At 37.5% G+C, this 19,880-nt stretch overlaps 1 protein-coding gene across 2 annotated transcripts; it reads right to left on the bottom strand.

The window, feature by feature from the left end:
* Nucleotides 1-2,674: 2,674 nt before the first annotated feature.
* ehd2b (EH-domain containing 2b) lies at nt 2,675-19,237 on the bottom strand. Of its 2 annotated transcripts, XM_044119486.1 has the most exons (8): nt 19,174-19,237; nt 17,796-17,969; nt 15,590-15,960; nt 14,410-14,586; nt 11,304-11,419; nt 7,466-7,878; nt 6,507-6,671; nt 2,675-5,127 (listed from the first exon to the last, which is right to left on the bottom strand). In XM_044119486.1, exons 3-8 carry the CDS (start codon nt 15,808-15,810, stop codon nt 4,579-4,581), a joined length of 1,641 nt encoding a protein of 546 aa, XP_043975421.1. In that variant the 5' UTR covers nt 15,811-15,960; nt 17,796-17,969; nt 19,174-19,237; the 3' UTR covers nt 2,675-4,578. The 2 variants fall into 2 exon arrangements, with proteins under 2 accessions (XP_043975421.1, XP_043975422.1); XM_044119487.1 differs by lacking the exon at nt 19,174-19,237 and having other exon boundaries at nt 11,322-11,419; nt 17,796-18,082.
* Nucleotides 19,238-19,880: the final 643 nt, after the last annotated feature.

Here is a 19,880-nt window from a genome sequence, read left to right as displayed (position 1 = left end):
CCTTTCAAATAGGGAAATCTTTCATAAAGGTACAGTGGGAGCTAGCGGACCCTAGGAAAGGAGATATTAATAACTCTCTGGACCGGCCCACCACATTCTTCACATGTGAGTCACTGTAAGCCAGAGAGCAAACGGAGGAAAGCGCTGGGTTGCCTCTGTTTCTCATTTGAGCTTGTTTCCACGCAGGAGTGGAGCGTCATTAGGAAACCTCGGAAATCCTCGTGGTTTTCCGCGGGATTCTCGTCTGGTTGCTCATAGTTACAAAGTTTAAACCAAAACAAACAAACAAACAAGACGGCCAGTCATTACTGTAAGAGCATTAGAGAAAAACTTAGCTGAGATGAGGTTGAACTAATACAGTATGAGAGAGGGAGGTAAAGGCCTCACATTATGGCAAGCTGTCATAGCATAAAATCGGTCTCTTCACACGCTGCAAAAACACAATTGTTACCAAATATTTTTGCTCCAGTTTCTTAGTCCAGTTGGTATAAGCCAAAACTAGCTTAAAAATAAATCTTCAACAAGACATAGGAGCTTGTTTTAAATAAATATTACACTTATAATACAGAAAAAATGTCTTACAAAAACAATTATTATTGAGGAATTATTTACTTAAAACAAGCTCATTTAACTTTCTAAAGTCACCTGTAAGTTAGTTTTTCCTTTTTTCCACTGTACTAATATATGTGCACTAGACCAGTTTTTACAGCATACTTACAATCCAGAAAATTGAAATAGTTTTATGACTATAAACATATTAAATCAAGATATCTCTAATTAGATTTTGACCAGACAAAATGCCAACTGAGATTACTAACAAATATAAATTATGTCATGTTTACCATTACTTTGTATGGAAGATATTTGAAATTAATTGCTGACTATCTGAAACATATATATTTAAGAAATCAACAATAAAATTATGAATAGTCATAAAGTAAATTTAAGCTATCTCCCCTTTTGGTCTGACCAGTTTGATTCTAATTAAAGAAATCTTAAAATTCTGCAGGCATCTGTTTGGACAGCTCAGTCATTTACGCACAATTCTTAATTCAGATGTCTAAAATGTAACTTTGACCAGTCATATTTACATTTGAGATATCTTAAATTGTAATTATAGACGAGACCCTTCAAAGGACGTCTTGAAAGGAACTCGTCAAAATGCAGCTGAAGGTGAATTATTCTTACTAGTCAGAATGTGAATGTAATAATTCAGCAGTCGGAATAGTGAAAATGTATCGAGTAAAACACATTTTTAGATATCTATAAAGTAATATGGAGAGTAATGTTAAACTGATTTTATGTTAAATCGGCTTGCCACAGAGGGAGAGCTGTTTGGAAAATGGTGGTACGGGGATTTGGCAGCGGAGAGTGTGAGTCACTGTTTATCTGGCCTGTCACCAGGAGACAAAAAAAAAAAAAAAAAAAAATCAGATACACTCAGCTCTTACGTTCCTCATTTTTAAAGCCTTCTTTGTCCACAGCTTGCATAATAAGCATTCGTTCCTTCTGAAGCTCTTTAATGCGACGGAAGCTTTTATATGGGAGACAAATATGAGCAAAGTAGAAAGAAAGTGCTCAGTAGTTTTCTGAATAGTTTACCGATCAAATATCTACTAGCAGAAAAGGAAAAAGTGGAAAAAACTAGAGGAGGGCAGATTGAGCCAAAAGAGATCCATATATGGAGCTAAATTGAGACCACAAAGTTTGTTCAAAAACAGAAGAAAAAAAGAAACTGAAAAAGTCATTGAATCTTAAAAGTAATTTTGAATATTTTTCAGTTTCAAATTTTGTATTTTATTTTTTTAGAACAAACTTTATGGCCCCACTCTAGCTCCATATAAACATTCTAATCCCACATTCTGTCTTGATAATTGTATTTTTGCATTGTAGTTTCTCAACATCATCGTAAAAAATATTTCACTTGATTTGCACTTTATTTAGAAAACAGTGCTCAAAATTAGTTTTTTTTTTTTCTATTGTTCATGTTTATCGTTTGTATTTTGTGGGCAGTTATAGACTTTATCTAAATTCTCTCCCAAGTTTCAACAAAATAATTCAATGGAAAAATCACAAAAACACCTGAAGTTCCAAGTATATTATACAATTCAATAGTTACTATAGTATCCGTATAGCTACCGATATCAGCAATATTTATTTTCTTGGTACCAAAATATGCAAATATCCACCTTTTTTGCTGCAAATATATGGAAGGTGAAGAGTGCCAAATCACAATAAATCATGAAACAATTATCATACATCATTAAATTTTTTTTGCTGGAAATACAAAAACATTCAAATGTAGAATTCAATATATATGCCTTAATTGAGATAAATTAAAATTAAATTTGATTTAATTTTAAAAACTAGATATCATTTTATGATTTATTAAATTATTTGTTGTTCCTGTGCTAAACGGTCAACTTCGCCTGCCAAACTCAGTGGGCGGGATTGGAGGACAGCCTGACGTCTGATTGGCTGCTTCAAATAGGAAGTCAAGACAATTTCAATTTCAAATCTTCCAAGTTTGTTACAACCGAGTCACTATCACTGGGATAGGAACCGACAGGCTCTACTTTGTGTTGCTTTGTCTCTTAAAATCACACAAAAATAAATTAAGGTTTGAAATTGTACTATGACAAAACGTGAAAACACTAATACTGCTAGAAACGTGTCACAGTCAAGGAATTTTATTTGTTTGCAATAATAGTAAACATACAAACAATTGGTGGAGCAGTGTACAGTAGTCAGTAACTTATCAGTCATTCAGTCTTCTTTGAATCAAAGCTTGTAATGTTCTTTTATGCAACTTGCTCCTGCACATAAAAAGCAACAGTTAAAATACAAAAAAATGAAAATAATACCATATAGAGTTTGCACAAAACCACGTGAAGCATCAAAGTGAAATACATTAGATCTGAGCTGCTTTCTTTTTATAGAAAATGCTATAAATGCATCATGTGAGCTAAGCTGGTCCTGGAAATGTGGAAGGAAAAAAAAAAGTGCCAAGCAGAATAACTTCATGATGAAATTACCACTGAGAATCTAATAGTTACATTTAAAGCCTATATTTTTCTAATAAGAGCTCTCAAAGTGTTTACCTTCTGCAAACACGAGTAGAAACATTTTCAAAAGCTCCTTTTTAAGAGCAGAAAGGGAGGAAGCAGCCAAACTCGGTAACTTACAGAAAGTTACGCTTAAATAAACCACGTTCAGCTGCGCCACAGTACAGTCAGTCTCAAGGAAATTATACAACACTGTGCAAAAGTTTATTTATGTTTTGGCTCCAAGCAGCCAGACTCTTGTGTTCTTTTAAAGTACTCTAGTTAGTACATTTAAAGGCTTTTTTGGACTATATTTTGTTGTCGTTTTTTTTCAGATGCAGAACGATGTCGCCATAAAAATGTACAACAGAAATAAAGTCATTATATTCCTCACTTATTTGGAGAAAAAGTTGCTACAGGGATCTAAAAAAGAAAAGACACAGTGATACTTCCAGCCCAGTCTGCTCATCCTCACTCTTAACCACGCCCCCATCGCTGAGCTCCGCCCCCAGGTCTATTGGCCCCGCCCACTTCAGTGGAATCTTTCCTAATTTGTTTAGGGGCGGAGCTAAGCTTTCACACGTTGCAATAGTTACAGTTTAAGTAACTAAAGATTTTAAGTAACTTAATATTAAGTTTATCTGATTAAAATTGTCATTTTAGATTCTATGTTTCATTTTTTCAGCTATATTTCTATTTTTTTGTATTTTTCTTTCACAAATGACACAACATATCCTTATTGCAACTATTTTAAAGCGTAAATGCTGTGGCACCCCAAGAAAACCTCAGGGTGGCATAGCTAGAAAAAAAAAAGATACAACATATCTGTATGTATTTATTTATATTAAAAGTTAATTATTTTCTTAATTTTATAAATGTATTCATTAAGTTTTAGATACATGTTTGGATTGAAGAAGATGATGCCTGAACATGGTTCTCTGGGTGGGGCCAACATTTTTGAATAGGGGGCCTTGGCTCCTCCTCACCCCCCCTTTGGGCCACCACTGTTGGGTTGATAAAACTTAATTTAAATTATAAAATGGAAGTCTGACTCCTTAGAAGGCACATCTTTTGCACAGCAATGTAGATAAAACATTTTCATGGGGTTGAGGTGATAAGGACAACGGAGAACAAACACAGGCCGCACTAAAGAAAAATAAAAAATAAAATTACGGGAATAAAGTAATAAAATAAGAAAAAAAATCATAATATTATGAGAATAAAATCCTAGTATTACAGGAGTAAAGTGAATTTTATTTTGAATAAGGTTGAAATAAAATGAGAATAAAGTTGAAATAATATGAGGAAAAAGTCATAATAATATGTGAATAAAGTTGAAATATTAGGAGAATATATTCATATTTTTCTTACACCAAAGTTGAAATATTCCTAGAATAAAGTCAGAATTTTATGACTTTATTCCCGTAATAATATTTTTTTATTTTCCTAGCGAGGCCCTGACTCCGTCGTAACTACGACCAAACAAACAGTAGCCAAACTCAGCAGAGGGATCCGTCAGGCTGCTGGACCGTGTCTAAGCATCCGATCCCTTCGGCCTGCGTTTGGACGGCGGGATGAGCCGGCTGGGCAGCTCTGGAGGAAGACCGTGGCCCTCCAGCTTCACCTCGATCAGATGGCTGGCCAGGGCGAACTCCTCGTCATCCAGCATGCCGTCGCGGTCCACGTCCGACAGCTTCCAGATGCGGCCCAGCACCGAGTTGGGCAGGCGCGTGCTCACCATCCAGTCCTTGGCCTTGGTGCCGCTCAGCTTGCCCTCGTTGGGCGCCAAGTTGTAGAAGATTTCGTCGTACTTGGGCTTGTCTTTGGTCACCACCCAGTCCTCCTCTTCCTCGCGTTCCTCGCCGTTCTCCTCGGCGAACGGGTCGCCCTCTGTGAAGGGCCCGGCCCGGGTCCCCAGGAAGGCGCCGCCCTGGACGCCGGGCTGGTCTCCGGCTTCCAGCTCCTCCTGGCGCAGCAGCGGCATCAGCTTGGCGATGTCGCAGGACAGCAGCTCGTCCAGCGCCACCATCAGGTTCGGCTTCAAGCTTTTGAACTTGGTGAAATCGTGAGCCATCAGTTGTTCCTTTAAGAATGCAGCAGCGTTGATTTGTTAGCTGGCCGTTTAAATGCAACATGAGCTACAAGACAAAGCATGAACCCGCTCACACTGCAAAAACACAAAATCTGACCAAGTATTTTTACTCTAGTTTCTTGTGTAAATACTTTCGTAAACTTGGAATAAGACAAAACGAACTTGCAAGTAACTTTTCAGCAACATATAAAAGCTTATTTTAAAACAATAATTCTTTTATATTAATTGAAAAAAGTTCTAATTCCATTTGCAGATTATTTCACTTACAAGACATTTTTCCCGTGTTACAAGTGAAAGAACTTGTAACTTGTTTTATTAGTTTAAAACAAGCTCCACTGTCTTTCTGGGAAGTTGCTTGTAAGTCAGTTTTGTCTTATTTCAAGTTCAAGTAGAAGCTAGACCAGAAATACACGGTAAGATTTTGTGTTTTTGCAGTGAAGAAGTTGTTTCCACTCTGATTCATCTCCTGAGTTGCCACAATACAAAAACACAAAATCTTAAGATTTTTAGTTTACTTTTAGCACTCTTAAAATAATACAAGACTAATTGACAAGTAAGATACAGGAGATTGTTTTATGCCAATAATTCCTTAAATTAGCTAAAATTACTTCTTCTACTTGCAGATTATTTCACTTATAATAAGACATTTTTCTCATATAATTAGTGAAATAATCTGCCAATGGAACTAGTGCTCTTTTTATCCTTATTAGGAAATTATTGACTTAAAACAAACTCCAATGTCTTGCTGAAAAGTTAAAGTTAAAGTTACCACACTTTAAATATTTATTTAAGATATTTGCACTAGATGCTAGACCAAAAATACTTGGTAAGATTTTGTGTTTTTACAGCGCATACAAAGCTGCCCAAAAGTCTTGGAGCTCAACTTGTGTTGCTAGGTAACGGGCTGGGCTTCTGGGGTTGCTAGGTAACGGCCCGTGCCTGCTCATTTGTAAGGCTCCATTTGGAAGTTTTTTGAATTGGATCATTTTCCAGACATCAAAAACATGAACTTATTGCCAAAAACAGCTGGGTTGTTTTTTAAGCACCTGGGCCGTTTTTTTAGAAACCGTTGAGACCCGAATGGAAGTACAGAAAGGAGCAAAATGTGAATTTTGCATGACACGTCCCCCACAAAATAAATGAACACTAATCTGGAACAAGCAGAAACAATGAGTTTCTTTAAACCAAGCCTCACTTGTCACACCGACAGAGAAACACAGTGATGGTTGTGTCATGCCAAATTATGTAAAGTATTTCATTTTTATTCCACTTCACATTTATGCACTTATTTCTGTTGGTGTTTCACGTAAAATCCCTCAGTTTGCATTGATACTGTAACATGACAAAATGTGCAAAACTTAAGGACTGACCTGCATCTTGGCGCAGTCGGGGAAGTCTCCTGCAGAAATGTTGTGCTGCAGCTGGATCTTAGAGAAGATCACCGGCAGCTCATGGATGAGATGCTTCTTCTTGTTGTCCTTCCTGAAGACAGACGGCATCTCCTGCTTCAGGTAGCTGATGATATGAGCGTGAACCTGCAGGAAGAGAAGCCCGGTTGGTTCACTACTTCAGGGGGAACGTTGGAGTAAAGTCCTGCACTGCAAAAACACAAAATATTACCAAGTATTTTTGTCTAATTTATAGAGAAAACATCTTAACACACTGGAAATAAGACAAAGCTAATTTACAAATAACATTTCAGCAAGAAATATGAGCTTGTTCCACTGGCTCATTATTTCATTTATAACACGGGAAAATGTTTTAAGTAATTTTTCATCAGTATCATGGAAATATTTACTGTAAACAAGCTCTTATATCTTACTGAAAAGTTACTTGTAAGTTAGTTTTGTCTTATTTTAAGTATATTAAGATATTTTCACTAAAAATTGCATAAAAATACTTGGTAAGATTTAATGTTTTTTCAGTGTAACATGTGCTTCGCACTACAAAAACACAAAATCATATCAAGTATTTTTGTTTAATTTCTTCTGTTGGTACACCTGAAGTAAGACCAAACTAACTTATAACTAACTTTTTTAGGACGATACAGGATCTTGTTTTAAGTAAATATTTTCTTAATATTGATAAAAAGTACTGATTTTTTTCATTTATAATGTGGTAAAATGTCTTGTTGTAAGTAAAATATTCTGCTAGAAGAATTAGTACTTTTTCATCACTATTAAGGAATTATTTACTTAAAATAAGCTCCTATGTCTTTCTGAAAAGTTTAGTCTTAACTTAAGTGTGAAGAGATATTTTCACTATAAATTACTATAAAATACTTGGTAGTGTTTAGTGTTTTTGCAGAGGGAACCTCCGGGTCGCCTACCCTGACCAGACGCGCCCTCTTCACCAGGTCGTTGAGTTTGCGTAGAGCTGCGTTGCGAGGGAGGTTTTGGATGTCGGTGAACAGATCCTCCTCCTCCAGCTCAAACAGCTTCCTGTTATCAGGCACCAGCAGCGGCTCCGACCAGAAGGAGCCGATGTAGACGCGCAGGACCTCCGGGGTGCCGAACACCTTCCCCAGGGACCACATGAGCGCCCCGTAGACCCGCATCAGCTGCTGGGTGCCCACCATGTCGGCCTTGTTCAGCACCACCCGCAGCTTGTCCTCGTTGCCCTTCAGGGCGCCGATGGCCTCCGAGAACTCGTCCGAGATCTCCAGTTTGTGGGCGTCGAACAGCAGGATGATGCGGTCCACGCGCTCCGCAAACCAGCGCAGCACCGCCGGGAAGTCATAACCTGAGAGGAGAGCGAGAGCAGGAAGAGATGAGACACAATCTTATCTCCATCTGCACACGGCCTGCAGCAAAGACACTTTTCTTCTGAAGATTGTGGTTTTCTTTCTTTTCATTCTGTCATCTGTGCAGCGCTAAATGGTTCAAGTTCAGTTTCACAAATGAAATAAAATGTTATTCAATACATATTTATATTGATATGTAAAAACATGAGATTGATGTTCAAACACAATAATAAATACAGGGATAAAAAACTTTCTGGCGTATTAGGATCATTGTAGATTTAAAAAAAACAACACTGAATTGCTTTTTGAGAAAATTTGAGTAAAAAACAAAAAACCTAATCAGAAATTTAGAGCTTAATCTAAAACATTTTCTAGAAAAAAAAAAACCAAGAAAATTTCAGTTTATAAAGTTGAAAAGTTTTCAAGGTAAAACCTAAATTTTCTATATTAGTAAAAATTTCTTTTGTTGAAAAAATAGAATTTATGAGTTTAAAAAGTTAAAAATTTGCTACTAAAAAAAAACATGGAAATTTTCTTGAAATGTTATATTTGACTTTTGATTAATGTCAAAATTAGAGTTTTTTCAAGCAAGTCACAAATTTGCTAGAAAGAAAATCAAGTCCCTTTTTCCTAAAAAAAGAAAAAGAAGAAAGAAGAACTTGGAAACTTTTTTGTTTCAAAAGTTGAAAACTGTCAGGTTTTTAAACTCGGATAATTTTCAAAAGTTGAGAGATTTTTGACTTTCGAAACTCAGAGAATTTCCAACTTTATTTCCAGAAAATTTCAGAGATTTATCTCAAAATTTCTGAGTCTTTTGGTGGAATCTCCTATTTTCTATGGACATTGGCCCTAATATGCTGCCATAGATTTAACCAATTCACATATAAAACATTCAGCTTTTTCTGGAGACTTTTGCTATTTATCTTGTAATTTCAGTTTTTACAATTTTTTAAATATTTAAACTTTTATGCAAATTTTAGCTTCATTGAAATTCTTCAGAATTCTACAAAATTCAGTAAAACATTTCTGTTCTTTGACAGCTTGCTACTTCTGCCTGCTTTGACCTAGAGCAGGGGTGTCAAAGTCAAATGGACGGAGGGCCAAATAAAAAATTTAGCTACAAGCCGAGGGCCGGACTGATCGAATGTTCATTGAGATTTTTTTAAATGACGCATTTGGTCTAGTGCAGCGGACCGGCCCAAGCCTTCGTAAATTTCCTGCGGACCGGGGGGGGGGGGGGGTGTGCATCTCGCATTTTTTCAGACGGGGTGCCGGCTTGCTGCGGGCCGGTTCTAATAATAAATCAAGATCATCCCAGGGGCCGTAGAAAATCTTCTCGCGGGCCGGATGTGGCCCGCGGGCCTTGACTCTGACATATGTGACCTAGAGGCTCCATTCTGCTTTCAAACCACAAGAAGTTAGTCTATCTTCAGATGGGTCAGTTTATTGATGTCTCTTACGGGTTTTCTAAAATCCTGATTTGTTTCATGCCGATTTTTGGCCGTTTTCAGCTTCACAGTGACGGAATTCTTCGGCTGCCACTCTAACAACTGACGCTTTTTAAAGTCTGACAAACAAAACGCCGCTGATCGGAAATATCTCACTCTACAGAAACGATTTATGCATCAAAACGTAGCCACGGGCATCTGCTTTTAGGAAATATAAGCGTCATTGCTGTAGGTTTTACGGTTTTCTTTGAAACACTCCCTGAGAGCAAGAATGTCACCCCGTCCTCCACTGGGTTCCATATAAAATATTTTCAGCTCTTTCGCTCTAATCAGAATCTGATGGTACGTTCGTTCAGCAGATTAAGATTCTCACACTTGTTTTGCAAGGAACAGCAATTTTTCTACTTGGACTAATCTTTTCTTCAGCAGAATATCGTGTCTCAACTTTACTTTGAGTGAGAGATTTCTGTTCTGCGCAGCTGAAAAGAATGAAGGAACCGAGTGAGACGGTTTCCAGACTGTTTCTGCAGAGGTGTGTTGATGAAGAATGTTGAAAATGTTTTTAATTCCTGTCAGCGCCTCAGGCAACAAGCCATTCAGCTCTGCAGCTTCAGGCTGGAGGAGGAACTCTGGTTGATTGATAGTTGAAAATGGAAGGCAGCAAACTGTACATTATCCAGATACAAGCATTGGAGAATCTAAATGCACCAGCCAGCCGCTTATACAGCCGGCTTTTAAAATACAGTTGGATAGTTTTCTTTTTCAGACAAATTATTTTGTTTCCGTCTCTGAAGGAGCTGTGCCACCATTTTGTTTTAGAAAAAAAAAGCAGCTTTCTTCCATATTATATTAAAACAGCTTAAAAGACATTTGGCCTTGCATCATATGAAATGGTGCGAAAGTATGACATGAAATTGGGGCTTTGTCTCTTTACACAAAATTTCACCATATAATAACATAAAACTAACTTATAAATAACTTTCCAGCAAGCTATAGAGGTTTAAGTTAATAATTACTAAATATTGACTTAAAAAATATTAGTTGGCAGATTATTTCACTTACAAGACATGTTCCCCATATTTTAAGTAAAATAATTTGCCAATGAAACTAATACTTGTACTTTTTCATCAATATTAAGCAATTATTTAATTAAAACAAACCTCTATATCTTACTAAACGTTACTTTTTATCCTAAGTTTTATCTTACTTCAAGTGAACCAAAATATCTGAACTAGAAATCAGAATAAAAATACCTGGTAACCGTTTGTGTTTTTGCAGTGTTATTCCTGACAGTCCGCCTCCATCACGTCATCACAACAATGCTCCTCATTATGCCGTTTATAGCCGCTCTAAGGAGCTCAGCAAACCCGCACTTCCACCAGATGTTCGCTAAGCTGATCAAAAACGTTTAGTTGCTGATAATTTTTTGGTTTTTGTTTTGAGTGCAAAAAAAATGAACAATGTTAAAATTTATTCAGAAGATTTTGTGTTTTCAGTTTGATATTTACGTTTCAAAAAGCATTGCTTCTTTTTTGGTGGAATGAAGTATTTAAAACAGTTTATGGAGTCACTGCTGATGTCTTTCCATACTGGCATTGTGCTGACGTAGACCTGTACCCTTTTAGATAAAAATCAAAACAAACACAAAACCAAACGTGCAGCGGTGAACCACTCAGGGTTAGCAGGAAGAACGGCTCGGCTGTAGGATGGGTTAGCATAAAATGAATGCAAGATGAAGATGATGGAAGAGATTTCCCAACAGTGCTTTCTTCCAGATGTGCTGACAGAGTCTCTGTGCTTAATTATGAGTTTATGGCTGCTCGATGTGCTGCAGGGATGTTTGTGAGTCCTGCTGCCAAGTGTTATTGGTGGCGGAACAAACCGGTCCCGTGAGTTAGCCAGGCGTGGCGAGGAGATGAGCTGATGAGCTGATGAGCACGGATACGCCTCTCTCTGACCTCCTGCCCTCTCCTCACCTGTGTCACCCCGCTCACCTCGGCTCACTCTCTGCTTGGCGCCGGACAGGATCCCTGGGGTGTCAATGATGCTGATGCTCTCCAGGACCTGGTTGGGCATCTGGGCGCACTGGAATCTGGACGGCAGGTCAAAACGAGGAGAATTACACAATTTTGGGGGTAAAAATACAGCAAATGAAGCTGGAAGGTCACCTGGTATGCATTCTTATATGGGTTAGGATAAATATATGATCTACACAAAACATGTAAATTAAATTTATTTTGCACAAATAAATTTTTAGAGAATGAGATTTGGGCTGTTTTAGGGCCTCTTGTCACTTAAAATCCAAATAAGCTGCTGCTGGCCACGGCCACTAACTCAACGTTTACACTCACAAGTAAAAATGGCTGCAAACAGATGACAATTACACAGTTGTACATCTTTGAAAAGCATTAGTAGAGCCATCTGCACAACCAATAAGAATGCAAGAAGTGGTTTCTGGATGGTAGGTCAACAACAAAACACTTCTTGTCTTTTCCAGCAGCCACTGTACAGGGCATACAGTAGTAAAACCAGCTGACCAAATGTTCTGGAGCTTACCAAGTGTTTTTGGGTCTAGTTTATAGAGTAAATATATTAGTATGCTTGGAATAAGATAAAACTAACTTACAAGTACCATTAAAATTTTACCAAGATATAGAAGTTTGTTTCAAGTTAATAAATCCTTAATAATGATAAAAAGAAAAACATTATTAGTTGTATTGGCAGACTATATTACTTAAAACATGGGGAAAATGTCTTGTTATAAGTGACATAATCTGCCAATGAAATTACAACTTTTTCACAAATATATTAAGGAACAATTGACTGAAAACAAGCTGCTGTATCTTGCTGAAGAGCTACTTGCAAGTTAGTTTTGTCTTTTTTCAAGTCTACCAAGATATTTGCACTAAAAAGTAGACAAAAAAAATTTGGACAAAAAAGACAAAAAGATTTTTGACCCTGTAGGATACAAAGATAAAACCAGCTGACCAAAGGTGCTGGACTTCAGCTTGTGGTTGCCAGGTATCCATCCATCTATTTTCTGTTTACCCTTGTCCCTACTGAGGTCAGGAGGGTTGCTGGTTCCTCTCCAACTAACGTTCCGGGTGAGAGGCGGGTTCACCCTGACAGGTCGTCAGTCTGTCGCAGGGCAACACAGAGACATACAGGACACACAACCATTCACACTCACACCTAGGGAGAATTTAGAGAAACCAATTAACCTGACAGTCATGTTTTTGGACTGTGGGAGGAAGCCGGAGAACCCGGAGAGAACCCACCATGCACAGGGAAAGACCCCGGGAATCGAACCCAGGACCTTCTTGCTGCAAGGCAACAGCTCTACCAACTGCGCCACTGTGCAGTTGGTAGGTAACGGGCGGAACTCCACTGGGGTTGCTAGGTAACGGTAACTGCTGATTGGTGACTTTACATTCCGAAGCTTTTTGAAATGATTAATTTTCCAGTCACCAAAAAAACTTTAACTTATTGCTAAAAAACAGACCCGTGTTTTTTTTTTGTTTAAACCACTTGGGCTGCTTTTAGAAGCAGAAATCCAAATGGAAGTGTAAAAATGTGAATTTTGCATAACAGATCCCGTTTAAAGTAAATGAGAATGGTAGGAGGTCAGTCAGTGTGAGCCACAGATCCGACACACACACCCAGCCGGCCCATTGTGTGCAGGCCGGCCTCGCTGCTCTGGGCTTCCTGAAGGAAAATGACCATCACTGCCAGAATCAAACAATAAGATCTGCTAACGATCTAGGGCTCAGAACAACAACCCCACTTCCTGCATTTTAAAGGCTTAACGGGCCCCTCCGGTTTCCAAGACAGGAAGTCAACGCAAAAGGAGACGCAGATTTCTTCACAAACATGACCCTGATGGAAAACTCGCATCAGACGGAGCTCCCATTAGCTGGAGCGATGCAGGTTCCTGTGACGTCTTTCTGCTCCCCTCTGGACAACTGCTGGCTTTTGGATCCAACAACTGGCAGCTCAGAAGGTGAATTTCACTGGAAATAACTTCTTCACTGCAAAAACACAAAATCTCACCAAGAATAGTTTTTTATCTGGTTACTAGTGCAAATATCGTGAAATAAATAAAAAAACACTAACTGAGAAGAAACTTTTCAGTAAGTTCTAGGAGCTTGTTTTAAGTAAATAATTCTTTAATTTTGCTTAAAAAGTGCAAGTTCAACTGGAAGATTATTTCAGTTATAACAAGACATTTTTCTTATGTTAGCGCAATAATTTGCCAGTGGAACGTTTTTTTCAATAAATATTAAGAAATTATTTAAAAGAAGCTCCTATATGTTCATAAAAAAAGTTCCTTGTAAGTTAGTTTTGTCTTATTTCAAGTGTACTAAGATAAATACTTGGTTTGATTTTGTGTTTTTGCAGTGTGGCAGGCAGCTCTGGATTTGGGTGGAAAGTACTTCTTATTCTACACTGCAAAAACACAAAATCAAACCAAGTTGATTTAATATAGTTTATGGTGTAAATATCTTAGTACAGTTGAAATAGTAAGCTATAGAAGCTTGTTTATCTACATTATTCCTCACTATTGATGTAAAAGATTGAACTGAAAAAATGTCTTGTTATGAGGGAAATAATCCAGGGGTAATTTTTTAAATCAATAGTAAGAAGTTAGCTCCTATATCTTGCTGAAAAGTTATTTAAATTAGTTTTGTCTTATTTCAAGGATACAAAGATATTTGTAGAAGAAACTAGACAAAAATACTTGGTAATGTTTTGTGGTGTTTTTTTGCAGTGTAGCTATAAATGTTTGTCTTTTCCCTGTGGGGCTGTGCCGCCCTTTGACCTTGCCTCTTAAATTGCGTACTTTCATCACCCACTCGCTCCGTCTTTCCCTTTTTTCCACAAATAAGGCAGGGGGCCGCCTCCCTCCGAAATCTGGCACAAGCTCTTGAAATACCAAAGAGCTAAAACATTTTCCACAAACTTCCTCACACACACACTCTCACACACACTCCGCTCATTCCTCTTCGATATGTCACACACTCCCTCTCGCTCAGTGGAGACGCTGTAAAATCCTGTGTGCATAGAAACATCTGCGGGGCTCACCTGTTGAGGAAGGTGTTTCCGAAGGGGTTGAGTTTACGGAACGGCTTGTTGGGGTCGACGATGAGGGCGTTTCCGGGGATGACGCCCTCCACCTCCCCGTGCATGACGGCAGTGAAGCAGTCCGTGGTGGGTTCAGGGCCCACTCTGCTCCCAGGAATATCTTGCTCCAGCAGATACCTGTCGGTCACACGCAGAACCGTTCACACAACGCTGATCCTGACTGGGAAACTAACGAACATCTGCAGCTTTAATCAACTTATAACCACAAAGTTTGGTGTTTGTTTATCTGGTGGATCAGCAGAAAGAGGTTTCAATCTAGCTTTTAGTGCAAATATCTTAGTACACTTGAAATAAAACAAAACTAAATTACAAATTAGTTTTCAGCAAGACATATGAGTTTGTTTTAAGTCAATGATGAAAAGGTTCTAGCTACGACAGATTATTTTACTTATTATATATAATCTGGAGCAGACAACTTTATAGAGGTGTAGACAGCACCCACAGCATGATGCTGCCACCACCATATTTCATGGTGTATATTAGGTATTTTTATATGATGATAAATAATGAAACTACACTGCAAAAACACAAAATCTTACCAATTATTTTTGATCTAGTTTGTAGTACAGACATCTCAGTTCACTTCAACTTTGAAGTAACGTTTCAGCAAAAAATAAGAGTTTGTTTTAGGTTGATTATTACTTGTATTGAGTTTTTTTAAGGTTCTAGTTTAACTGGCAGATTATTTCACTTAAAACATGAAAAAATTATGTTTATAAGTGAAAACATCTGTACTTTTCATCACCATTAAGGAATTATTTACTTATAACAAGCTTCTACTTTCTTTTAAAGGTTTTGTTGGCTCTTGTTGCCTTTATTTGAAACTAGTTTGACAGGAAAGAGGGTAATGAGAGAGGGGGAAGACATGTGGAAAATGTCACTAGGCCGGGAATCGAACCTGTGACCACCGCCACGAGGACTAAGGCCTTAATAAATGGGTCATGCTTTGCCCCTGCGCCACCCAAACTTCTAATTCTTGCAGAAAAGTTACTTCTAAGTTAGTTTTGTCTTACTTCAAGTGCGGTAAGACATTTGGACTGGATCATAGCCTAAAACACTTGGTAAGATTTTGTGGTTTTGTAGAAACGTTTGTATCTTCAGCAAAGCTGCAGGGTCTTACTTGATGAACGTAGTTTTTCCAGTGGAGTACTGACCCACGACCAGAACCATGGGCTTGTTGTCGAAGTCGGCGTCCTCCAGGCTGAGGGAGTGGAAGTCATGGAAACCATAATACTGCTCCAGAGGCAGCAGCTTCTTACGGTACAGAGACTTCAGCCCCTCTGTCACCGTGCGGATGACCTCAGGCGCCTTCTTCACGTTTTTACGCCCCCAGCGAGACATTTTCTGACGTTTGTAATTCCTGCCTGAGCCTTCAGGTGCTTCCTGTGTTTACGTGAAAGCTGCTCACTTTGTGCTCGAGATGGATTCGGTACGCAGCGTGGGCAGTGATAGGACTGAAGAAGTAGCTCCAACAATGACGACCTTTAACCCCTGAAATGTGCACCAAAGACAGACAGAAAGCAGGTGATGCATATGGGAAACATAGCAGCTGGTGATGAAACTCTGCCAATAGTCGTCTGCCAGCACTGCAAAAACTCAAAATCTTACCAAATATTTTGTCTAGTTTCCAGTACAAATATCTTAGTACTCTTGAACTTTTCAGCAAAATAGAGGAGCTCGTTTTCTTCCTGTTTTAAGTGAAAAATAATTTGCCAGTGGAAATAATATTTTTTTTTGTATTAAGGAAATACTTACTTAAAACAAGCTCCTATATATTGCTGAAAAGTTACTTGTAACTTTCACAAGTAATAGTACAAGTGTACTATTTGCACCAGAAACAAAACAAAAGTACTTGGTAACAATTTTGTTTTTGCAGTGGAGCATCATAACACTGCAGAGACAAAATCTTACCAAGTATTTTAGTTAGTGTATAGTGCAAATATTTAAGTACACTCGAATTAAGACATAACTAACTTACAAGTAACTTTCTGGTAGGACAAAGGAGATTGTTTTAAGTAAATAATTCCTTAATATTTATTTTAAAAAGGTACTAGTTCCACTGGCAGATTTGTTTCACTAATAATACGACATTTTTTTTCCATGTTTTGGCAGTGGAACTATTACTTTTTAAAATAAATATCGAGGAAATATTTACTTAAAATAAGCTCCTTTATCTTTCTACAAAAGTGACACGTAAGTTAGTTTTCTCTTATTTGAACTGTACTAAGACATTTGCACAAGAAACTAGATAAAAACACGTGGAAAGATTTTGTGTTTTTACAGTGTACTTACTTTCCCAAGCCATGTTGGCTTTGTTCACTACAAAAACACAAAATCTTATCATATGTTTTTGTGGAAATGCCTAAGTACAGTTGAAATAAGAGAAAACTAACTTATAAGTAACTTCTTAGAAAGATTTGAGAGCTTGTTTTAAGTAAATTATTCCTTAATATTCACTAAAAAACATTTAACGTATAGGAAGAACGTCTTAGATTAAAACATTTGCCAAAGGAACTAGACCTTTTTCTTGATCAATATTAAGGAATTATTTACTTAAGATCTCATATCTTTCTAAAAAGGTTACATTTGGAAAGATATTCATGTGTAATTAAATATTTGCTCTAGAAACTAAACCAAAACTATTTGGTAAGGTTTTGAGTTTTTGCAGTGCAGAGTTTGCCTGGAAAAAACTCCCAGCGTGCTCTCACTGGAAAATGTGAGGGATTTGCACAGGCACAGCTCATTTCTTTACAGTGAAATGAGTAAGACGTTCCTTTTATCTGCTGCGTCTCCCACAAATATGTGCATGGATGTGGAGGAAGGGTGCAGCTTTTCAAAGTTTTCACCCTCAAACGTGATCTTTTGACTGGAGTTTACATAAACACAAGTTCAGGGTTGGGAACTGAACTCATTATGGCAGCAGAGAGGTGAGGCCAGCAGGGCTATAACTCATCTTATCCTTTTTTTTTTTGCCTGGGGGAGAAGAGGGAACACAGTTCTGACATGTCACAAGACCACAGTAGAAAGAGTCAAAATGGCGAACTCTAGAGAGACATTAAAGGTTGCCATCACATCTGATCGCCAAGCAGAAAAACTTTGGTTGAGACTCTGGAGTCAGCTTGGTGGAAAATGCCTTGTGGGTTTCAGAACCACAACTGCAACACATGTTTGGACTTGGAACAAGAAAACTACAGTTATACCCTGCTGCAGCAACAACTTTTACAATAAGGTTGAGCAGAAAAATTATAACTCTATTAAAACCGAGAAAGTTTATAATAAAAAGAGGGATTAGATGTGAGATATGAAGTTTAAAAGGCAGAATTTACCAAGTCGACGAGGATTCTTCCCAAAACACCTTGATTCACCCTGAGAGTGAGACAGATGATCCGCTGCTACACGTATGCCTCCTGCAGCAAGTAGGATCCCTCTGCGGAGCGTCGGCTAGATTACCTTCTTTCTCCAAGGTTTAATACATTTCAGATGAGCTCTGGATCTGCTGGCTGGAAAAACACGAGGCAAACACTCACTGGGGGAAATTTTTTCTCTCCCTTTGCTTGTTTGAGTTTGACAGACCCTCCTCCTCTTGCAGGGATGCCTGGGCACTGAACGCCAACGTTCTGCAGAGGAGTGACCAGAGGGTGTGGATCCTCAGAGGAGGGGTAAATAATTTGGGTGGATTTTTTATTTTTTTCTAAATGACACAACATCCTTGTGCATATTTCGAATCATATGACCTCATGCTCATGTTTTCTTCAACTAAAACTGAAACAATGTGTATTTTAAACACTGTAGTGTCTGTAGACTGACTGTGGAAGCACCACCTGGTGGCAAAATGATGGACGAAACATTTATTATGTACCAAGAAACGCAAAGGTTCAACCATTACAATCCAAAAAACACAAAATATTACCAAGTATTTTGGTCTAGTTTCTAGTGCAAATATGTTATTACACTTCAAACAACATAAAACTCTCGTACAGGTAACTTTTAGCAAGACATAGAAGCTTGTTTAAAGTCAGTAATTGTTTAAGTTTTTTTTTCACTCCTAACATGGGAAAATCTCTTGTTATTAGTAAAACAATCTGCCAGTGGAACTAGAACTTCTTAATATCAATAAAAAATTTATTAATTATTTTAAACAAGCTCTTATATCTTCCTGAAAAGTTACTTGTAAGTTAATTTAGTCTAATTTCAGCTGTAATAAGATATTTGCATTAGAAACTAGTCAAAAGATATTTGCTAAATTTTGTGTTTTTGCAGTGCAATGATGTAACCATTACAGTCCAAAAAACACAAAATTTTACAGAGTATTTTTGTCTAGTTTCTGGTGCAAATATCTTATTACATTTCAAATAGCATAAAATTACCTTTAAAGTAAATCTTTCTGAAGATATAGGAGTTTTAAGTTTTAAGTCAAGCTCCTATTAATGATCTATTTTTGTATTTTAATTCAGTGGTTGAATATTGATTTAAAATACAGATTTTTTTTTTCACTTGTAACTTGAGAAAAATCTATTGTTATAAGTGAAATAATCTGCCAGTGAAACTTTTACTTCAATAAAAATAAATTGAAGTACTCCGTCCACCTCTGTGCTTCTCACACTGTAAAATATACATTTCCTTCATTAAGTTAGCCACTTAGCATTAGCAGCAAGTGGCGAAGATGAACGTCGACCAGTTAACTGGCGATAAATTTGCACTCACCCATGATAGCGGCGGGAAAAAGCTAGCTTGCTAGCTAGCAAGAGTTATATTAGCCATTAGCAACTAGTTAGCAATAGCTTCCAGACTCTTCTCGATTTTTATTGGCGGTTGACAAAAAAAAAAACGTTAAGTAGCATTATGCGCGTGACCCAAACTTTTGCCTGACAGAAAAGTTCCCAGAAAAAAACAACACATTAAATCGTAGACGAAATTGAATACCTGTGATTAGCGTATTAAACATATAAATATTTGTTAAAGCTGTCACTGTTAAAGGAAAACCGTTTCTCCGTTTCAGCCCTCCGTATTACTATAATTTACATTTGTTTTTCTGAGCGAATTTCAATGTTTTCTTATTGTAATCTAATCAGAGATCTTTGATTACAGAGTAAACATAAACTAAAATTAGAAAATTACCTTATTTGAGGGATTTAGTCAAAGTTTAGGCTATGATATGACACTTAAAATCGTATTTATGGTTGAAGACACACTAATGTAAACTATTCAAAAACAATTCTGCAAAGTAAAGTGGGCTAAAGTTCCTCTACAGGGGTGTAAAGAGTTTTAAATGCTTGAAGAAAAGTTGTGCTGCGCAATCAGTTGTAAGGTTTTTACTTAGTTACATACTTGGCTTAAAAATAGTGACATCTATGCAAAATGCTTTTCATATTTACAAATTAAAAACGACCCTGATTGATCTGAAATATGCA

The sequence above is a fragment of the Gambusia affinis genome, linkage group LG06, assembly GCF_019740435.1.
Source record: "Gambusia affinis linkage group LG06, SWU_Gaff_1.0, whole genome shotgun sequence".
Lineage (NCBI taxonomy): Eukaryota > Metazoa > Chordata > Actinopteri > Cyprinodontiformes > Poeciliidae > Gambusia > Gambusia affinis.
This window is presented reverse-complemented; position numbering and strand designations above follow the sequence as displayed.